At 36.0% G+C, this 18,560-nt stretch overlaps 1 protein-coding gene across 5 annotated transcripts in view; it reads right to left on the reverse strand.

Annotated features, from left to right (window-relative positions):
• Positions 1-18,560, reverse strand: part of BMPR1B (bone morphogenetic protein receptor type 1B) — a 482,311-nt gene that overhangs the window by 50,942 nt on the left and 412,809 nt on the right. For 4 of the 5 annotated variants that reach the window (XR_011169511.1, XM_069094400.1, XM_069094404.1 and 1 more), the window contains one exon: positions 10,981-11,140. The exons of the other annotated variant lie outside the window; for it this stretch is intronic. Coding sequence is in view for 3 of the 4 variants with exons in the window: in XM_069094400.1 (XP_068950501.1) it covers positions 10,981-11,140 (160 nt within the window). In the remaining variant the exon portion in view is untranslated. The remainder of the gene's footprint in view (positions 1-10,980; positions 11,141-18,560) is intronic. 5 annotated transcript variants of the gene reach the window in all.

Genomic DNA, 18,560 nt, shown 5'->3' on the forward strand with positions numbered 1-18,560 from the left:
AATTCAAAGGGCTATGATCAGTAAAAATGTGTATCTACATTAATATCTACATATTAATGTGTATCTACAACAATGAAATCATAGATAGTCAAAATATTGAAGCATGAATTCTGAAAGTTTTCATCTGTATGTGGCCTAATTATTCCCACCATAAGCTTTTGATAAAGAAGGTCCAAGAATTCAAAAAATGCAAAACAGTGCTGAAAGAGAAGGCAAGGCACGAGAAAGCAGAAATTATGGAAGTCTGGGAGTATAACTGATAGGCAAACAAAATCCAGGAATAAGAACTAGATTTGTCATTGCAATAGTACAGGGAAGTCCTAGGTGATGAAACTGCTCTACCAAAGTAGGGCATGCCTTCTCTTAGAGAAGGAAGGCCTCACACATAGAATGGTCCAGTGGTTTGCTCAGGGTCTCACAGTCAGCTTTCTTAGTTTGGAGAGCAGTTCACTCCACTTAATACCTCTACAAGTAAGACCTATGGAAGGTGGATAAAGCAGGGTCCTCTCTCACCACTGCACAATTACCCAGAATCAAAATCTCTGAATCATCTTTGACTTTTCTTTTACTCTTTCCTAATATTTTACCACAATATTCTTCCAAAATGTCCTTGAATTCAATCTTTCCTCAAGGCTGGGTGGAGGTAGGCCAGGAGTTTTACGTGAGCCCCAAAGGACTTCCTTCTATGCAGGGAATTTAAGACTCCCTTAAACCAGCTTCCTCAGGTGATAATACCTCCAAATTTGGGCTAGCACAATCCATCTTTCAACTAACACTGAGGCCAAGCTTATCCCCAGAGGTAAGGCTGCAAGGGTCCAGGCTGGGCATCTTCCAATCTGCCTCAAAGTTATCACTTCCATCTGTACCAGCACAAGGAAATTTCCACCTCCTGTTGCCAGCCCTATCTTCTAACTAGGATTTGGAGAACCTCTGGTAGAAAGAAGAATCCTTCCATAAACCTCAGGTCTCTCATCTTCTGTTGTGTCTGTCCTTTGAGAGTAAAGGAACAGTAACCCCACCCCCACCTTATTAATGAAGAACATTCTTGCACTTGATCAGACCCCTTTACATGCCCTGATTCTTGACCCCTACAGATCATCACACTAACCCATTCCACACCACCATCACCTCATTCCTCATCCTATTCCCCCCAACCCATCCAGCCCAAAGATTCAACCTAACTCCCTATCTCTTCTACTGTGCCCTCTAAAATGCCTGTTTCACAGATAACAACCTTCCCTTCCTCTTTTCTTCTCCCATTCTTTCCATCTAATTGCTATTATTGAAACCCAGTTTCCCCCTAATGTCATGTACTCCCTGGTCACTCTTTCTACTACAGGTTTTCCCTTCATTCATTCTTGTCAGCTCACTGCTCAAGGCAGGGGAGTTGGAGTGTTCCTTGCTCCCCAGTACCACTTCCTGACTCTCCCCTTCCCTCCTTCATACCTACCACACAACCAAAATGTTGGTAGTTACTATCTATAGAACCCTAGATCACTCATCTTCCCTCCTTAATAATTCATTACTTTGCTCATTTCTTTTCTCCTCCTCAATTCCTGTGTTCATACTAGGGGATTTCAACATGCATATTCATTCCCTTTCAAAAACTCTAACCACTAAATTCCTCAATCTACTCATTTCCTATGAGCTACTCCCCCATCCCACCTCAGCCACATATAAAGATAGTCATACTCTTCACCCTGCCATCATCCACAAATGTACTACCTCCATGTTCAAGAATTCTTAAATCCATGGGGCGGCTAGGTGGAGCAGTGAATAGAGCACTGGCCCTGGAGTAAGGAGGACCTGAGTTCAAATCCAGCCTCAGACACTTGTTAGCTGCATGACTTTGGGCAAGTCACTTAAGCCCAAATGCCCTCAAAGAAAAGGCAAAAAAATTTGACTATAAAGAAATTCTGAAATCCCCATTTCCAACCATCATCTATTGGCTTTTAACATTTCCCTTTGCCTTCCCTTACATAGACAACTTTGACTGCATAGAACAAAAGCTGCTGAACAGACAAAATTAATCTATCAATATAGGAAAGGAAGTGATCAAATGGAGAAAAGAATATTTATATCAAATTTCCTTGATAAGGGATCAGTATCCAATATTTACCACTAACTAACAGAACACCAAAAGTAATTCCTCAAAGATATAAACAAACATTCTCAAAATAAACATTGTAAACAATTAACAATAATATGAAAGAATGCTCTGAATTATTAATAAGAGAATTGGAAATTAAAAACAACCCTTAGGATTCACCTCATACTCAGCAAACTGGGAAATATTCAAATGTCACAGTCAACCTTAGAGGGATTACAGTAAAATAGGAACATTAGTCCATTGTTAGTAGGCCTTTGAATTAGTAAAACCACTCTGGAAATTAATTTGAAATTATACAAATGAACGTATTTAAAATATTCATATCATCTGACTTAAAGATTCTACTAGTAGGTTTATACTCCAAAGAGAACACTGATTAAAACAAAGTCCTCATATATGTCAAAATATCTGTTGCAATATTTTTTTGTAGAAGGAAAGAGCTGGAAGCAAAATAGATAAGCATCAACTGAGGAACAGTCAAACAAACTGTAGTATATGAATAGAACTGACTATTACTGTGCTGTAATAAATGAAGACTATTAATACATGTAAACATGGAAAGACTTACATGATCTGAGGCAAAGAGATGGAAAGTCAGTAAAACAATATGCACAGTGACTATAATAATATAAATGAAAAAACAAAGAACAATAAAAAGTTAATGCTGTAAAATTTTAGAAAAAAATAAGCATGGCTCCAAAGAAGAAATCCAAAAATTCACACCCTCTTCCACTCCTTTAAAGAGATGGAGGTCTATGAGTATTCTAATCTGCCTGTATTTTAACACTTTTTTGATTTATTTATTGGTTTGGTTGATTTTTTTGTTTTTTTCCTTTTGTTCTTTTCTTTTTAAATATTTTTGTTGAATAAGAGATGTCTCTCATGCAAGAGAAAGGATGAGGGATACTAGAAGAAATCTAAATGATTAAGAGATTAATAAAAATATTAATATTGATTAAAAAATTAATAAAATTTTAAAAAAATTCCTTGACTCACTGGATCTATTCAAAGTCTAACCTTATCTTATTTAATTTCAATTACACACTACACTTCAAAAACCTATATAGCATCAAATACTTATTAAGCACCTAACAATATAGAGGAACTCATACATACATATATATGAGAGAAGACTAAAATTGGCAACTAAGATATTTGATTGAGCTGAAAATATGGGGGGGGGTTTATATAGAAAAAGAATAGATAAGAAAGAAGTCAAAGTAAAGTGGGTATATAGGTAAGGGATTATCACTGAAAGGGAACTAAGAGCTTAGAAAATAGGAAAATTGTGAAAAGCTGAACTACTTGAAATTCTGAGATCTATGAACTTGATTGTATTAAGGACAGAGACTTAATAACTTAAACTTTGGGATAGATAGATTAACTATAATCCAACAAGTTTTGCTCATATTCCATGATTTTTAATGGCATCATATAAAATCATTAGTATAAGCAATAGAATAAAATATGTGTGGCATAGTATAAAATCACTAAAATAAGCAATAGAAAAAAGTATGTGCTTAAGGTGGCAGGTTAGAAGAAGCACTATAGCCAAGATCTTCCAATATTCTTTTACAAACAGTTTCACAAATTGGATTCTGGAGCAGCAGAGCCAACAAAATGAGGAGGTGAGATGTTTTGTTTTTTTTTTCCCCCAGAAAGAGACAACTTAGGAGGTTGGAAGGAGAGTTATATAACACTGGGTTAGGGGCCCACTTCCCAGAATTGACCAAATGGAAAAGGAGGTACAAAGGCTCACTGAATAAAATTCCTTAAAATAATTTTAACTAGGTAAGTGGAAGAAAATAATTCTAAGAGACATCAAACCAAAGGTGGCCCGTGGAGGTGTCAACAGAAGCAGCAACAGCAGCTTTGGAGCTCTAAAACAGAGGCAATAAAGGGATCTGGTAGCTGGTCAGAAAAACACTCTGGGTACTGCTATGCTAGCACTGGGCAAAAAATAAAGTGCTGTTTGGCAACTCAATTGCCCATACTCACTTCCAGGTTACAGCTCCAAGGCAGAGAAGAATGCTTGCTGTCCCAAGAGTGGCCCTGGAAAGCAGTATCAATTGAAGTCACAAGGGTTCAGGACTCCTAAGGAGTAGTATGACTTTTGGTCCAAGGGAACAGGGACCCTAAGGAGCAGTATCACTTGCACATGAAAGGAAGCAGTGACCACACCTTTCCCCAAATCATACCACCTTGAAAGCAGAACTTCCAAACCTCCAGCACAAGCTCTGAAAACAGCAGAGGAAAAAAGTCTGAAGCTTGGGATAGTCCTCTCCTCCCCCATACTTGCCCCAGGAATATAACAAAATTTTAAAATAAAACAAAAAAGAATCAATAGAGAGTCTAGGAAAATGAGCAAACACCAAAAAGAAAATCAGATCATAAAAAAGCAACTATAATAAAAGGGCAGATTAAGTTCCAAATTCAGATGATGACATCAATGTCAAAATAACAACAAGCAAAACCTCAAAAGAAAAAATGTAAATTAAGCACAAGTGCAACAGGAATTCCTGGAAGAACTAAAAAAAATTATTTAAAAAAAACATGAATAGAAGAGGAAAAACTGGGAAAAATAAATGATTCAAAAACATACACAAAATAGTGAAGAAAATACACGTTAAAAACAGAATCTGAAAAATAGAAAAAAGGTACAAAACTTCACTGATGAAAATAATGCCTTGAAAATTAGAATCGGTCAAATGGAAAATGAGGTACAAAAGCTCACTGAATAAAATTTCTTAAAAATTAGAATCAGGCAAGTGGAAATAAATAACTCTGGGACATCTAGAAACAATAAAATAAAGTAAAAGAAAGGAAAAGAAGAAGAAATTGTGAAATATCTTATCAGAAAAACAAGTGACCTGAAAAATAGGTCAAGGATAAATAATTTAAGAATTATAGAAATTCTTGAAAGTCATGATGAAAAAAAGAGCCTAGGAATCAGCTTTCACAAAATTATAAAGGAAAACTCACCTCTGATAGAAGCAGGAATAAAATAAAAATTGAAAGAAGCCATTGATAACCTCTCAAAAGATTCCAAAATGAAAGTTCGCAGGAATATCATGGATGAATTTCAGAGTTCCCAGGTCAAGAAGTAAATATTGCAAGCAGCCAGAAAACAAAACAACTCAAATCAAGATAACACAAGATTGAGCAGTTTCTACATTAAAGAATCAGAGAGTTTGAGATACAATACTCCAGAAGGTACAGTAGCTAGGATTACAACCAAGAATAACTAGCACTGCAAAACTGAATATAATCCTTCAGAGAAAAAAAGACATTTAATTAAATAAAGGACCTTCAAGCATTCCCAATAAGACCAGAAATGAATAGAAATTTGATATTAAAATAAAAGACTCAAGAGAGCAGCATAAAAAACAAACATGAAAAAAAAATTACAAGGGACTCAATGAAGTTAAATTGTTTACATTTCTATATGCAAAGATGATACATGTAAATATTAAGAACTTTATCATTATTAAAGAAGAAGGACTTAACATAGAGGGCGTGCTAGTGAGTTGATGCTGAGATGATCTTGAAAAAATATATAGGTAAGAAATATGGGTACACTGGGAGAAAAGGGAAAGGGGATGTAAAATGGGGAATATTGTTACATATAAAAGACAGGCAAGGAAGAGCTGCTATAAGGGAGGGGAAAATGGTTGAGGTGTATGTAACATTTAAACTTCACTCTCATCTGAATCGCTTTAAAGAAGGAAAAATACATTCTCTTTCCCCTCACCCTCCCCCCTCAACTGGGTATAGAAATATCTATCTTACCAGAAAAGGGAAGTAGGAAGGGAAGGGGACATAAGAAAGATTGGTTGGGGTGGCCAGGTAGCACAGTGAGTAAGAGCACTAGCTCCAGTGTCAGTAAGACCTGGAGATCGAATCCCAGGCTCAGACATTTAGCACCCACCCAGAAACACCTGGCCGTGTAACCTTGAGCAAGTTACTTAACCCTGATTGCTTTAAAAAAAAGAGAGAGAGATTTAGAGGTAAAGTAAAGGACTAGAAGCAGAATTTATTATGTTTTGCTGAAGTCAAAAAGGCACAGGTAGCAATCATGATCTCAGACAGAACAAAAGCAAAAAGAGACCTAACTAAAACAGATAAATAGGGAATGTCCATCTTGTTAAAAGGCACTATTAACAATTAAAAATATCAATACTAAATATATATGTACCAGATGGCATTAGAGGAAAAGTTTAATTAATAATTAATTTCACATTAAATTAATTAAAAGTTAAATTAAATTAATTAAACTAATTACATTAATTAGACAGTAAAATATACTAGAGAGGGACCTTACCTTTCCCCTCTCAGAGCTAGAAAAATATAACCATAAAATAAATGAAAAAGAAGATAAGGAGACAAATAGAATTTTTTAATAGTTAGATATGACACACCCCTAAAGATAGAATGGGGAAGAAAAGGATCATCCTGTTTCTCAGCTGTAGCTGGCACCTTCACAAAATCTGATTATGTATTAGGGCATAAAAAGCTCACAAACAAATGCAAAAGAGCTGCAATATTAAATGCACCTTTTTCAGACCATGATGCAATAAAAACTATTTTCAATAAAGGGTTAAAGAAGGATAGATTTTTCAAAAACCTAGACACTAAATAATCTAATCTTAATAGGTGAATGGGACAAAAAATAAATCACAGAAAAAAACCCAACAATTTCATTAAAGAAGATGACAATACGACAACATAACCAAAATTTGAGGGGTATAGTCAAAGTACACTTAGGGGAAAATTTATAGCTCCAAACTCATACATCAAATAAAAGAGATAAAAACAGCTCAATGAATTGGGGGTACAAATAAAAAAACAACCAGAAAAAGAACAAATTTTGAAAACCCAATTAATTGCCAAGATAGAACTCCTGAAAAGCAAAGGAGAAAGGAAAAAAAAAACAATTAACCAAGAAATAAAACTAGTAGCTAGCTTTATGAAAAAAATAAAACAAAACAAAAATAACCCACTGGTTAATTTTATTTTTTAAAAAAGAAAGAAATCAAGTTACCAGAAGGAAAAAAATGAAAAGCACTGAATGCAACATCAATGAAGGTGCAATTAAAGCAATTTGTCCAATTCTAGCCCAATAAAACTGACAACCAAAATGAAGGGGATGGATATTTACAAAAATATAAATTGCCTAGATTAACAGAAGAGAAAATAGAAAACTTAAAATATAGATAACCTCATCGTAGAAAAAGAAATTGAAAAACCCATAAATGAGCTGCCTAGGAAAAAAATCCCCAGTACCAGATGGTATTAAAAATGAATGCTACCAAACATTTAAGGAACAATCATTGTCATTACTCTTTTCTAAAAGAGAAGGAAAACTATAGCTCAATTCCCTAATGAATACTTATGCAATCATTTTACATAAAATACTATCAAGGAGAATATGGTAATAAATCTCAAAGATCATATACTATGACCAGGGGGAATTTATATCAGGAATGCAGGGTTGATTTACTGTTAGGAAAAGTCTTAGCAAAATTGACTATACTAGAGAACCAGAATATTCTAGAATAGGGTATGGGATTGGGACCTTGGGCAATGACAAGTAGAAGACCTACATCAGGCCTGTGCCAACTGATAGCTTTGACCATCTCTTAATACAATGATTTATATGCCAATAACTAGCATTAGAGGACCATGAAGAAAGTAGTAGCTCATAAAATATTGGTTTTATCCTATATAGAAAAGTCTCACCCACTGGTCTATGATATTGTAATCAGGACTCTTAAGCTTCTAAGACCAATGAAATTAGAGGACAAATGTCCCATCTTTGGAAAAAAAAGGGGAGGGGGGTATAGAACAGTCAGAAAACTGTATAAATCTTTAATGGATTGTAATAAAAATGGTGGATAAACTAAACTACTTTCATTTTTTGAAGGATTACTAAATTAGCTGATGAGAGAAATGCTTTGCATATAGTCTGTCTAGATATGACCAAAGTTTTTGATAATTTGTCTCATATTCTTCTTGTAGTGATGGTGGAAATTACAAGGATCAAATGGATTCTGAGTATGTTAGCGAATGGACTCAAAGAGTAGTTGTTAAGCACAGTGTGTTACTGTGTTAGGAACGCTCCAGTGAAGTACCCTAAGCATCTCTACTTGACCCAGTGGCACTGTTTTCCTTACTCAATAAATTAATCAGTATCTATTATCCACTAGCTACAAAGTACTCTGCTAAGCCTGTTATGTGCCTTCTGTGACCTTAAAATATAAATTAGGATAAGAACCCAAAAAATGATTATGTCCAATTATTGGAAAATGAATGAATACATGATACCTTTCAATTATAACAGACTATTACCATGATAAAAGATACAATAAATATGAAGACTACAAAGAAATAACAGAACACCCAGATAGATGAAGTGATGCAGAGGAAAGAAGGCAGAATGAAAACATATCAATAACTACCATTCCATAAAACAACAATGATGAATTAAAAAAATTAAATACACAGAAAAAAAAGGGATCAGAAGACAACATGGTACTTTGATTGAGAATCCTGGGAGAAGGCAGATATCACAAGAAATAGTATTGTGCTAATTATTTTTCAAACTATAATGATGTTTTTCAAAATAATTAACACTTAAGTGAACACTTAAAATGAACAAAAAATATGACCATTTAATAAAACCAAAATTCCAAATTTATATTAAATGTTTTAGGTACTACCCATGTTAGGAACCGCAGTCTTTTGCAATGTGAGGGAGAGGGGGAGTGAGAAGGGAGCCTGCCCTGCTGACCTACCATTGGCTCAGGTTCGAAAAGCCTGAGGTCCAGGAAAGCCATCCCTCACTGTGCTTTTGGCCACCAGCTGCTTCTAAGTGAAGTGAGAAGGTGACCTTGTAACAGTCACCACACCTCTTCCCAATGGAAAGAAGTGAATCAAAGAAGATCTGTCTTTGACCCTGTTTGATCTTGGGTGAGTCACTTCATTTCAGTGTCCTAATATGTAAGATGAAAGCATTAGTTCAAGTTATTTTAAGGCCCCCTCTACCTCTAAAATATGATTCCACCAACAGGAATGTTCTTGCTCTATGTCCCCTCCTTCCCACTCAAGCTAGATGCCCCCACTGATTTCCACAGAAATCCAGAAGAGATGAGGCTGTGACCTATTCTCTGCCAGTCCCCCTATGGCTCAAATTCCTGTCTTCAATTCAAACCTTTTTTGCTAGATTAGCAATCTGAATTTTGATCTAGATGCTTTCTCTGGGCTCCTGACCAACTCCTATGGAAGATTCTTTCACATTTTCTCAGCAGCTGCCTCACCTTTCTTGACTATTCTCTTGTTGATATTGAACTACTCTGAGTATCTTCTGCCTACTTTTCTACTCTCTCTTGGTCATGCTTGACCTATTCTAATGTCTTTTCATGTGCTTTTTTTCACTGGCTCCTAAACACACCGTGAGATTCTCCTCAGCCTAGTTCCTTGCCCTGTGTTCATAATCTCTGCCACTCATGTCTACTTCTGCAAGACTGCCAATCCTTAATCTCAATGTGATTATAGGTAAAAGATAGGTACATTTAGCTTTTGAAGCATGAAGATAGATAAGAAGAAAATGCTAACTTATCTTGCTCTGGAAGGTAAATCTTTCAGCACAAACATGGTACTTGGTAAAAATTTTATTTCTCAATTCAGTGACCACAATTCTCTAACACCCAGCTCATTAATTACCTCAAGGTCCACCATGATGGCTAATCATCCTAACTTGGGAATTCTCTCTAAATCAAAGATTCTTAATCTGGGGTCCATGGACCACTACCAAGTAGATTGTAGATAATTTTCAGATAGTCCATGGGACTTAGATTGGAAAATTTTCATCTCTATTTCAATACAACTGGTTTCCAATATAATTGTATATTTTTGTATTTAAATACAATATTCAAAGCAGATGCAGACATGTTTCACCAGATTGTCAAACGAGTCCATGCCGAAAAAAAATTAAGAGCCCCTACAGTATGCCAGTGTGTTAGAAAAAATTTTTTAATGTATTAAACAATCTTTTATTGAATAGACACTTGGGAAAAACTTGTTTCCTGTTGAAGAGGGATCTAAATGTTAGGTCTATACTGAAATAATTTTGTTTTTGAACAGTGAAGGTAAGTAAAGGTGGTTAGAAGGATAGCAGAACACAATGCCAGACGGTACAACTTCAGTGTTGTTTATATTGCAGCTGAAAAGTTGAACAGGTTTGTAAAATGTGGCAGTGAGAGCTGATGAATTTAAGTGGCCTTGAACTGAAACGGGCCACTCTGGACAGCACAAAACAAAAATGTGACCAACATATTTTTCCACTTTATGTCTGTCACATGACTGTGATTAATTCACTAGTAGAGTCCAAGAATAATTTCAGTACAGTGGTAAATGACTTCAGACTTTCAAGGTCAAAAGTCTAATTTCTCATATTCAATGAACCTTACTTTTAAGTTCTGGTTTCCAAATTTCTGGCTGTGAATACTACAGAGAAATAAATTAACATAGTATCTAGGGTAAAATTTTAAATCCTGTGTAGGATTTTCTCATTTATACCATATAATACTCATCAATTCCATGAAAGGTTTTTTAAAAAATTAATAACAGAAAAAGAGAATCCCAGATTAAGAGGTATGGGGGTCGTCAAGGATCTAATCCAACCCCTTCATTTTATAGATGAGGAAACTGAGGTCCAGGGAGGTTAAGTGGCTTGCCCAAGGTCACAAGGCTAATGTTAGGAGCAGGATTTGAACCCTTGTGCTCTGACTCCAGAGTCAGCACTCTGTCCACTGTCCACAATTAGTGCTCTACTGCTAAATATCTATATTTGAACTGCTTGAACCACCAACCTGCAAATATTGTTGACGGAGTCTTCAGGACAGTGATGGTGGCATTTGCATTGCAAGACCTTTGGCCGAGGGGTGGGGGCTGTGATCACACCGTCTTCCTTCTTGCTGTCCACATTCGACTTTCCCGAACTTCGCAAAAGCATATTGTCAAGGAAATTAGCTATAAAGGAAGAGTAATATATGTGTATATATATATTTTTTAGATCTATGGAGAGTTTCCAGTGGTATCTACCAAAAAACAAAAAGGAGAAAAAGCTTAAGGCATATAATTTTTTGAAAGTAGTCAGTATTCATATAATTCAAATTGGGAGACTTTATAATAAAAAAGTCACTATTGTATAGAGAATGAATTTTTCCACATGGGATAAGGTTTCATAAAATATACAAAATTTGCATAATCATTTCAATCTAATCTTCTATATTTTAATTATTAAAATAGGAAATATAAAGAAATTAAGACAAAAATAATTTTCTGCCATGTATTGCATCATGCAAATCTCCAAATGTTTACTAGTAATTGGATAGCACAGTTGATAAAGTGCTCAGAAAGTCCAGAATTAAAATTCTACCTCAGATACTTAGTAGCTGTATAAACCTGGGCAAGGTTTATAATTTCCCTGGTCCTCAGTTTCCTTTCTCTTAAGTGGGGATCATAATAATCCCTATCTCCCAAAGTCTTTGAAAGGATCAAATGAGATAGCACTATGTAAATCACTTGGACAACCTTTTACCACTACATAGATGCTAGCCTCTAACGTGACCCTTGGTATCCTCATCCAGAAATGTATCATTCTTGGCATCTGTTGCAAGCAGGAACACATAACTACTGTAACAGCTGACAGTGACAATCCTTCTACTGTGGGCAGGGGGAAGGTTAGACATTCTTCCACAAAACAGGATAAAGATACAATGCGATAAAATGTAGTATAATAATGGGATAACATGTCACCAAGATACAAGTCAAACAGGATAGTAATAATAACAATAAAACAAAAAAAAACAGAACCTTTTAAGTTTTCCAATCCAATTAGTTTTATGTTTTTCTTTTTCTAGTGGAGTTGATTTGAATCAATTTAGATCCCTAGACCTGGATTCAAATTCTGGGTTCTGTACCATGGACAGCTCACTTCCTCCCCAGTACTGTGTCCCCATCTGTAAAATGAGTTTACATTTGATGGTCCCTCTAAGCTTTAAGCCCACAAGACTGTAAGATTGGCAATGCTTCATTCAAGGTTCTATGGGCCTGGCATCTAAAATTAGCCTTATTTGGATTATAAAAAGTCAAAACTTTGAATCACAAGCACTACAACTGAATTTTATAAAGCCACAGATGCTTTTTGCCATGCGCCCCATCAAACAATGATAAGTGTAGGAAGAGGCACTGAGAATTTTGAATGCTGTTCAATTCTTTCAGGTGTGAAAAAATTTACAACTAATTATAACATGAAGCTAATTAGTAACACTAAGGGAAAAAATCAGTAAAATATGACAATCATTTTGTAAAAATCCCTATACCAGTCCCACCTAGGATTTCATTTGCCAAATGCAAACAAAATACCCAGGAGCCAATTTTCTCTAGCCCTCAACTTAAGCCTGTTATTCTTTACATAGGAATCTCATCCCTCAGAGGGACCATTTGACTCATATCCCTTCAATGATGATGATGACTGAAATGATATACATCATATCTCTAAAGATTTACATTCAACAGCTCCATCCGCTTCCCCATCATCTTCCAATTAAAGTTCTTCCCTGCCATCCAGCAAGCTTCCAAAGTACATAAAATTACAATTTCATAGTCAGAGAATAATGGATCTAGAATTAAAAGGGATCTCATAGGTGATCTAAGATAACCTGAGGCCAAGAGAAGTTGACTGACTTGCCCAAGGTTACAAAAGCAGTGCCTGAGGCAAAACATGCTCATGTAAGTTCATAGTCTTCAGAGGTCTATCATCATTTTTCCATCTTTCTCTTTGGTTTACTAGTATTGTAAGAATTTTTTTAGTATTACGAACAGAACGGAACGAACAGAATTTTACCTATGTTATGAACTGAGTTTTTGTGAGTTAACTAGACACCATTTATAAGCACCTTATATTATTTTAAATGAAAAAAATTTAATTCCAATTGACTTGCAAGTAAATATTTATAGCATAATTCATTTGTAATTTTCAGGCTCCTTATACATTTATTAAGTACTACCTATGTTCAAGGCAATATTCTAAGCAGTTGGTTGTAAAGAAACAGCCCTGTCCGCAAGGAATTCACAAGTCTAGTATTCTCTATCAGGGTGGGAAACCTACAGCCTCGTGGACACACGTGGCCCTCTAGGTCCTCAAGTGTGGTCCTTTGACTGAATACAAACTTCACAGACCAAATCCCCTAAAAAGGATTTGTTCTGTAAAACTTAGACTCAATCAAAAGGCTGCACCCAAGGACCTAGAAGGCCACATGTGGCTACTGTAACTCACACCCCTATTCTAGATCTAGGCAAATATAGAGATTCTTCATATCAGTCATTTGAGCTTGATTTGGAATCAAAACAGATGAATAAATAAAATAAAACCTAAGTAAGCACTGTTCATATCTTTATATGTGAAATTCAGAAAATTTAACATACAAATGCATATGGCGGTATGATAAAAAAAAAATGGAACCTTGCAATAAGATGGTATACCTTAACTTTCTTTCAAATAAAAAAGAACTGATAAAGTTGGTAGATACTTGTCACCATAATTAATACCAAAAAACTGGGGTTGGTTTGTTTTTTAATCAGAATGTATTGTCCCACAGGGGAAAAAAAAAAAACACTTGGAACAATTAATCAGGAAAACCTGGGTTCAAATTCTCTCTCTGACTTCCTGACAAAATAATTCTGGACAACTGATTCATTTCTCTGCACACCAACCAATGCTCGAAGACAGTTACTTGCAGTGTAATGCTAGCCTACATTATTACGTGCAGATTCCTCATATTATGAACTGGATCCACAAAGAGAAAGAAGAGTAAAATGATTTTCTATCTCAAAATATACAATCATTGATTCCAAGGAAAAATGAAAGATTGTCTTTATTCCTAATTCTAACAAGAACATCAGACCACAGGTCTAGAGATATTCCCATCACTTCATTTTACAGATAAGGAAACTGAGGCCCAGAGAGGTTAAGAAGCTTGCTCAATATCACATAGGTAATGAGTGTCAGAGGTGAGATTTGAACCCAGGTTAAAAAAGTGTCCCATTACCTGCTTAGGGATGGTGCCCTACATTCTATCCACTGATGATTATTGGTTTTCATAACTCACAAACCATTCTTAAAAATTAAATTTTTTTTAAAAAGGCTAAATCTATTTTTTTTCCTCCCAAGAAAGTTGTTTTCTAAATAAAAGAAAAACACTGGCAATTCTACAGAAACAGTTTTTGTACTTGAGAGATCACAAAATAGAGGAGTTTGGGGGCAGCTATTTGATATCTGAGAAAACATTTATGTCCCTGAAGTATACTTTCCTGAGCATAAGGCAAAGCACATATGCGCAGATAAGTGTGCATATATATGAATAAAAATTTGTTTTCTTTTGTTACCAATTCTATCTATTTCCTATCCAGTGAATGATCCATTTGAGAGAAAAATGTTTTTAAATCTGCTATTTCTGCATTAAATAAAAGTCTAGAATTACTTAAAACATAGTTAAAATAGGCCATGTATTTTCATTTTCTGATTTTTACAATATTAATGACAAGGAAAGGTAAACTGGTAAAGTGGAAAGAGCCTTCAAGCTAGGAGCTAGAAGTCTCAGATATGACACCATGAATTCATGAATGACAGAGTGGTGGAATCTCAGAGGATAGAGAAGGAATTTCTTCTACAAGATCCCTGACAAGAAGTCATCCAGTCTCCAACTTGGAGTCAGGAAGACCTGGGTTTGAATCTTGCCCCAGACAGTTACTACCATGTATCACTAGAGAATCACTTAACCTCTCTGTGCCTCAGTTGCCCTATCTGTAAAATAAAAGGGTTGGATTTGGTGGTCCTGAAGGTCTCCTGTATGAACCTATGATGCTGAAAAGCACACTTTCACATTTGTACAGCTGTGATCTTTATTAAATAAAGATCAACCTCTTGCTCAACCTGAAATCTGCTTCCTGAGTCCTGGTTTCACCTAGTAGCATTAATAAGTAATTAATCAACAAGCAGTTATGTACCAGGCATCATGCTAAGTGCTAGGGTTAAAAAGATAAAAGTGAAATAGTCCCTTGCCCTGATGGAGCCTACATTTGTTGATGGAAATAACATATACAAGTATATACAAAAATAGACTGACATGCCAGTCCCTCAAATATCTAAGGGCAGCAATCACACTCTATCCTGAACATCTTCTTAATATTTGTACTTCCATCAACCAACTGTCTGATGGCATGAGCTTGAGTCCCCTCAATAAAGGTTGCCTTCCTATGGAAATAGTGTTGGGATTCTTACTAAAACATGGCACCTACAAGCAGACATAATACTCTAGAAATTACTATACTTATCCATATATGGTATTATCAAGACTGAGCATGTGGGCATGGGGATCTCTTGTTCTGAATGCTATGGTTCTATTAATGAACCTCAAGACAACATTAGCCTTGATGACTGTTTTTATCCGATCAATCCATAAACATTTACTAAGTGCTTGCTATGGAAGGGCCACTAGACTAGGAACTGAGGACACAAAGGCAAGACTGAAAGAGTCTCAGTCCTGTGGAATTTACAATCTATCCAGACAAAACAGCATTTAGATGCATAAGGGTATACAAAATTGATACATGGTAATTTGGGGTGGATTTTTTTGGGGGGAGTGAGGCACTCTGAGCTTAAGGAAGAAGACTACCATAATGAATTCTGTTTTCAATATATGTTACTTCTGGGGTGGCTAGGTGGCACAGGGAGTAAAAGCGCTGGTCCTGGAGTCATGAGGACCCGAGTTCAGTTCCAGCCTTAGACACTTAACACCCCCACCCACACACACAAAAAAAAAACTAGCCATGTAACGTTGGGCAAGTTACTTAATACTAACTGCCCTCCAAAAAGGCAAATATATATATATATATGTTACTTCTGAGACTGCTACAAGTTAAACGGTTGGTTAGGAAAGGCTTCATTCTCAAAATGCCGAATTTTAAAGGAAGATAAAGATTCTTAAAAATGGTGGAGAGGACAGAGCACATTCTAGGCATGAGAGAAACACAAGATTGTGAGATAAAAATAGCTAGTATTTAAACAGTGCTTTATGGTTTACAGAGCATTTTATAAATATTATCTCATTTTATCCTCAAAACAACCCCATGGAAACAGGAACTATTATTATCCCTACTTCACAAATGAGGAAACTGAGACCAAGTAAGGTTAAGTGACTTGCAAGGGTCACTCAGACAGTAAGTTCCTGAAGTGGGACATGAAATTGGCTCTTCCTGCCTTCAGGTCTAGCCCTTTCTCCACTGAGCTACTGCAGAGGGAACGCGGAGCGGCTTATGAGAGGAACACCAAGGAGGTAATGTGGCTGGACAATACTTTTATGCCAAAGAATATAAAGTGCATCCAGGATGGAAACATGGGTCAGTGTTGAGTTGAGAAAAGATTTAAATGCAAAAGAGTTTCTATTTGATACTGGAGGTAATAGGCAGCTCCTGTTGTTTACTGAATAGAGAGACGAGTGATACAGTCAGACCTTCACATTAGGAAAATTGCTTTGGCAGGTATGTGGAGGATTGGAATAGAGACAGACTTGAGCCAGGGATATCAAATAGAGGCTGATGCAATAGTTCAAGCAGGATGTGATAAGATCCTGTGTGAGAAGAAGAATGGGTGGGGAATAGACAGAGGGCAAAAAAAAAAAATTGGATTGTGGGCCAAATCAGACTAAGGAGCTGAGGATGACATGACATGCTAATCCAGGTCATTGGATGTGTGGCGCTGCCTTTGCCAGAAATCTAAAAGAGCTGTGAGTTGGGATGGAGATTACCGTAATGAATTCTGTTTTCAATGCATGTTAATTTTCAGATCCTACAAGCCAAGCAATTGGCTATTTCCAATAGACAGTTATCTGGTGTAATGTGAAGAGAGACTGGGGGTAGATATAAAGATACTGAAACATCAGTGCACACATAAGAATCGAATTCATTGAGCTCATTAGCTCTCTAACAGAGAGAGAATGTAGAGAGAAAACTAACTGCACAGTAAGGAGGCATAATATGACTGATGACCAAGCAAAAGACTATGGAGGGGTCAAGAAGCTCAAGCAGGAGGGGAGAAAGTAAGGAAGAGGAGGTATCTGACCATTGTATAATGTGAAAGTATCTACAGATCCTATACTTGATTATAAGACACCATGGGGGGGAGGAAGGGAGGGAGACAAAATGTGAAATTCAAGGAATTGTGGAATTGAATCCTGTAAATTAAAAGGAAACAAACAAATTAATAAATTAATAAAAAAAAAGAAAGACCAAGGAAGGGGATCTGGCAAATACAATCACTGGCAACTTTGGAAAGAGTAATTTCCTCAAAAATATATCCTGCAAAATTCAGTCTAATCATTAAAAAAGACAAATTTTCTGAGGGGAAAAAGACATTTGAGTCATCCCTTCAGAAGAAAGCAAAGATAAGCCTATTTTGTTTTATTTTCAAATTCTTCAAAAGAGAGAAATAAAGGAAAGACAAATTAAGTATATTTAACAAGATAAAATCAGGTAATGAATGAGATTATGTCACCTAGTGAAGAAAGGAAGAAAGAAAGAAGCATGACTAAAATGAAAGATCTTGTAAGTATTTCTTATGGCTAGCCACTATATTGGGAATTTCGAAAAGTCATAAATTCTACGAGTCTCATTAGGAAGCTTTGCTATTCTGCAGCAAGGAAGGAGGCATGTGAAGGGCAGCAAACCCAGAATCTCAGCATAAGAGGCCCCAGGGCTGTTGTGCCATTGAACAGTTCAAATTGTAAACTCCTCACCATCCATCAACACCATGGGCAGCCTGACTTTCATTCTACATTCACTCCAACTTAGACCTCTGCTTCTGTCTTTGATTTTCTAGATCTGCCTCTGCCTCATATCCAATATACATCATCCCACAAGAAAACAACTAAAGGAAATCAAAGCTTTCCACTCTCTTAAAAATATATATTGTATTTGGAAATATATCACTGAACTGGACATTTAAAGAGCTAAATATTTTGAAAAATTACCTTCTGTAATCCTTTCATAGATTTCCTATTCTTTTTAAAAATATTTATTTATTTTTAGTTCTCAAACATTCATTTCCACAAAATTTTGAGTTATAATTTTTCTCCCCATCTTTCCCCTACCCCCACCCCAAAATAGCAAGCCTACTGAATACCCCTTCCCCTAATCTGGTCTCTCTTATATCCTCCCCCATCACTCCCCTAACTTTCTAGTAGGGCAAGATAGATTTCTATACCCCAGTACCTGTATATCTTATTTCCCAGCTGCTTGTAAAAAACAAATTTTTAAACATTTGTTTTAAAACTTTTGAGTTCCAGGTGTTTTCCCTTCTTCCCTCCTCACCCACCCCCACTGGGAAGAC

The sequence above is a fragment of the Petaurus breviceps genome, unplaced genomic scaffold (genome assembly GCF_028583685.1).
Source record: "Petaurus breviceps papuanus isolate PSGF00001 unplaced genomic scaffold, PetGlider_PUasm1.0 126, whole genome shotgun sequence".
NCBI lineage: Eukaryota > Metazoa > Chordata > Mammalia > Diprotodontia > Petauridae > Petaurus > Petaurus breviceps.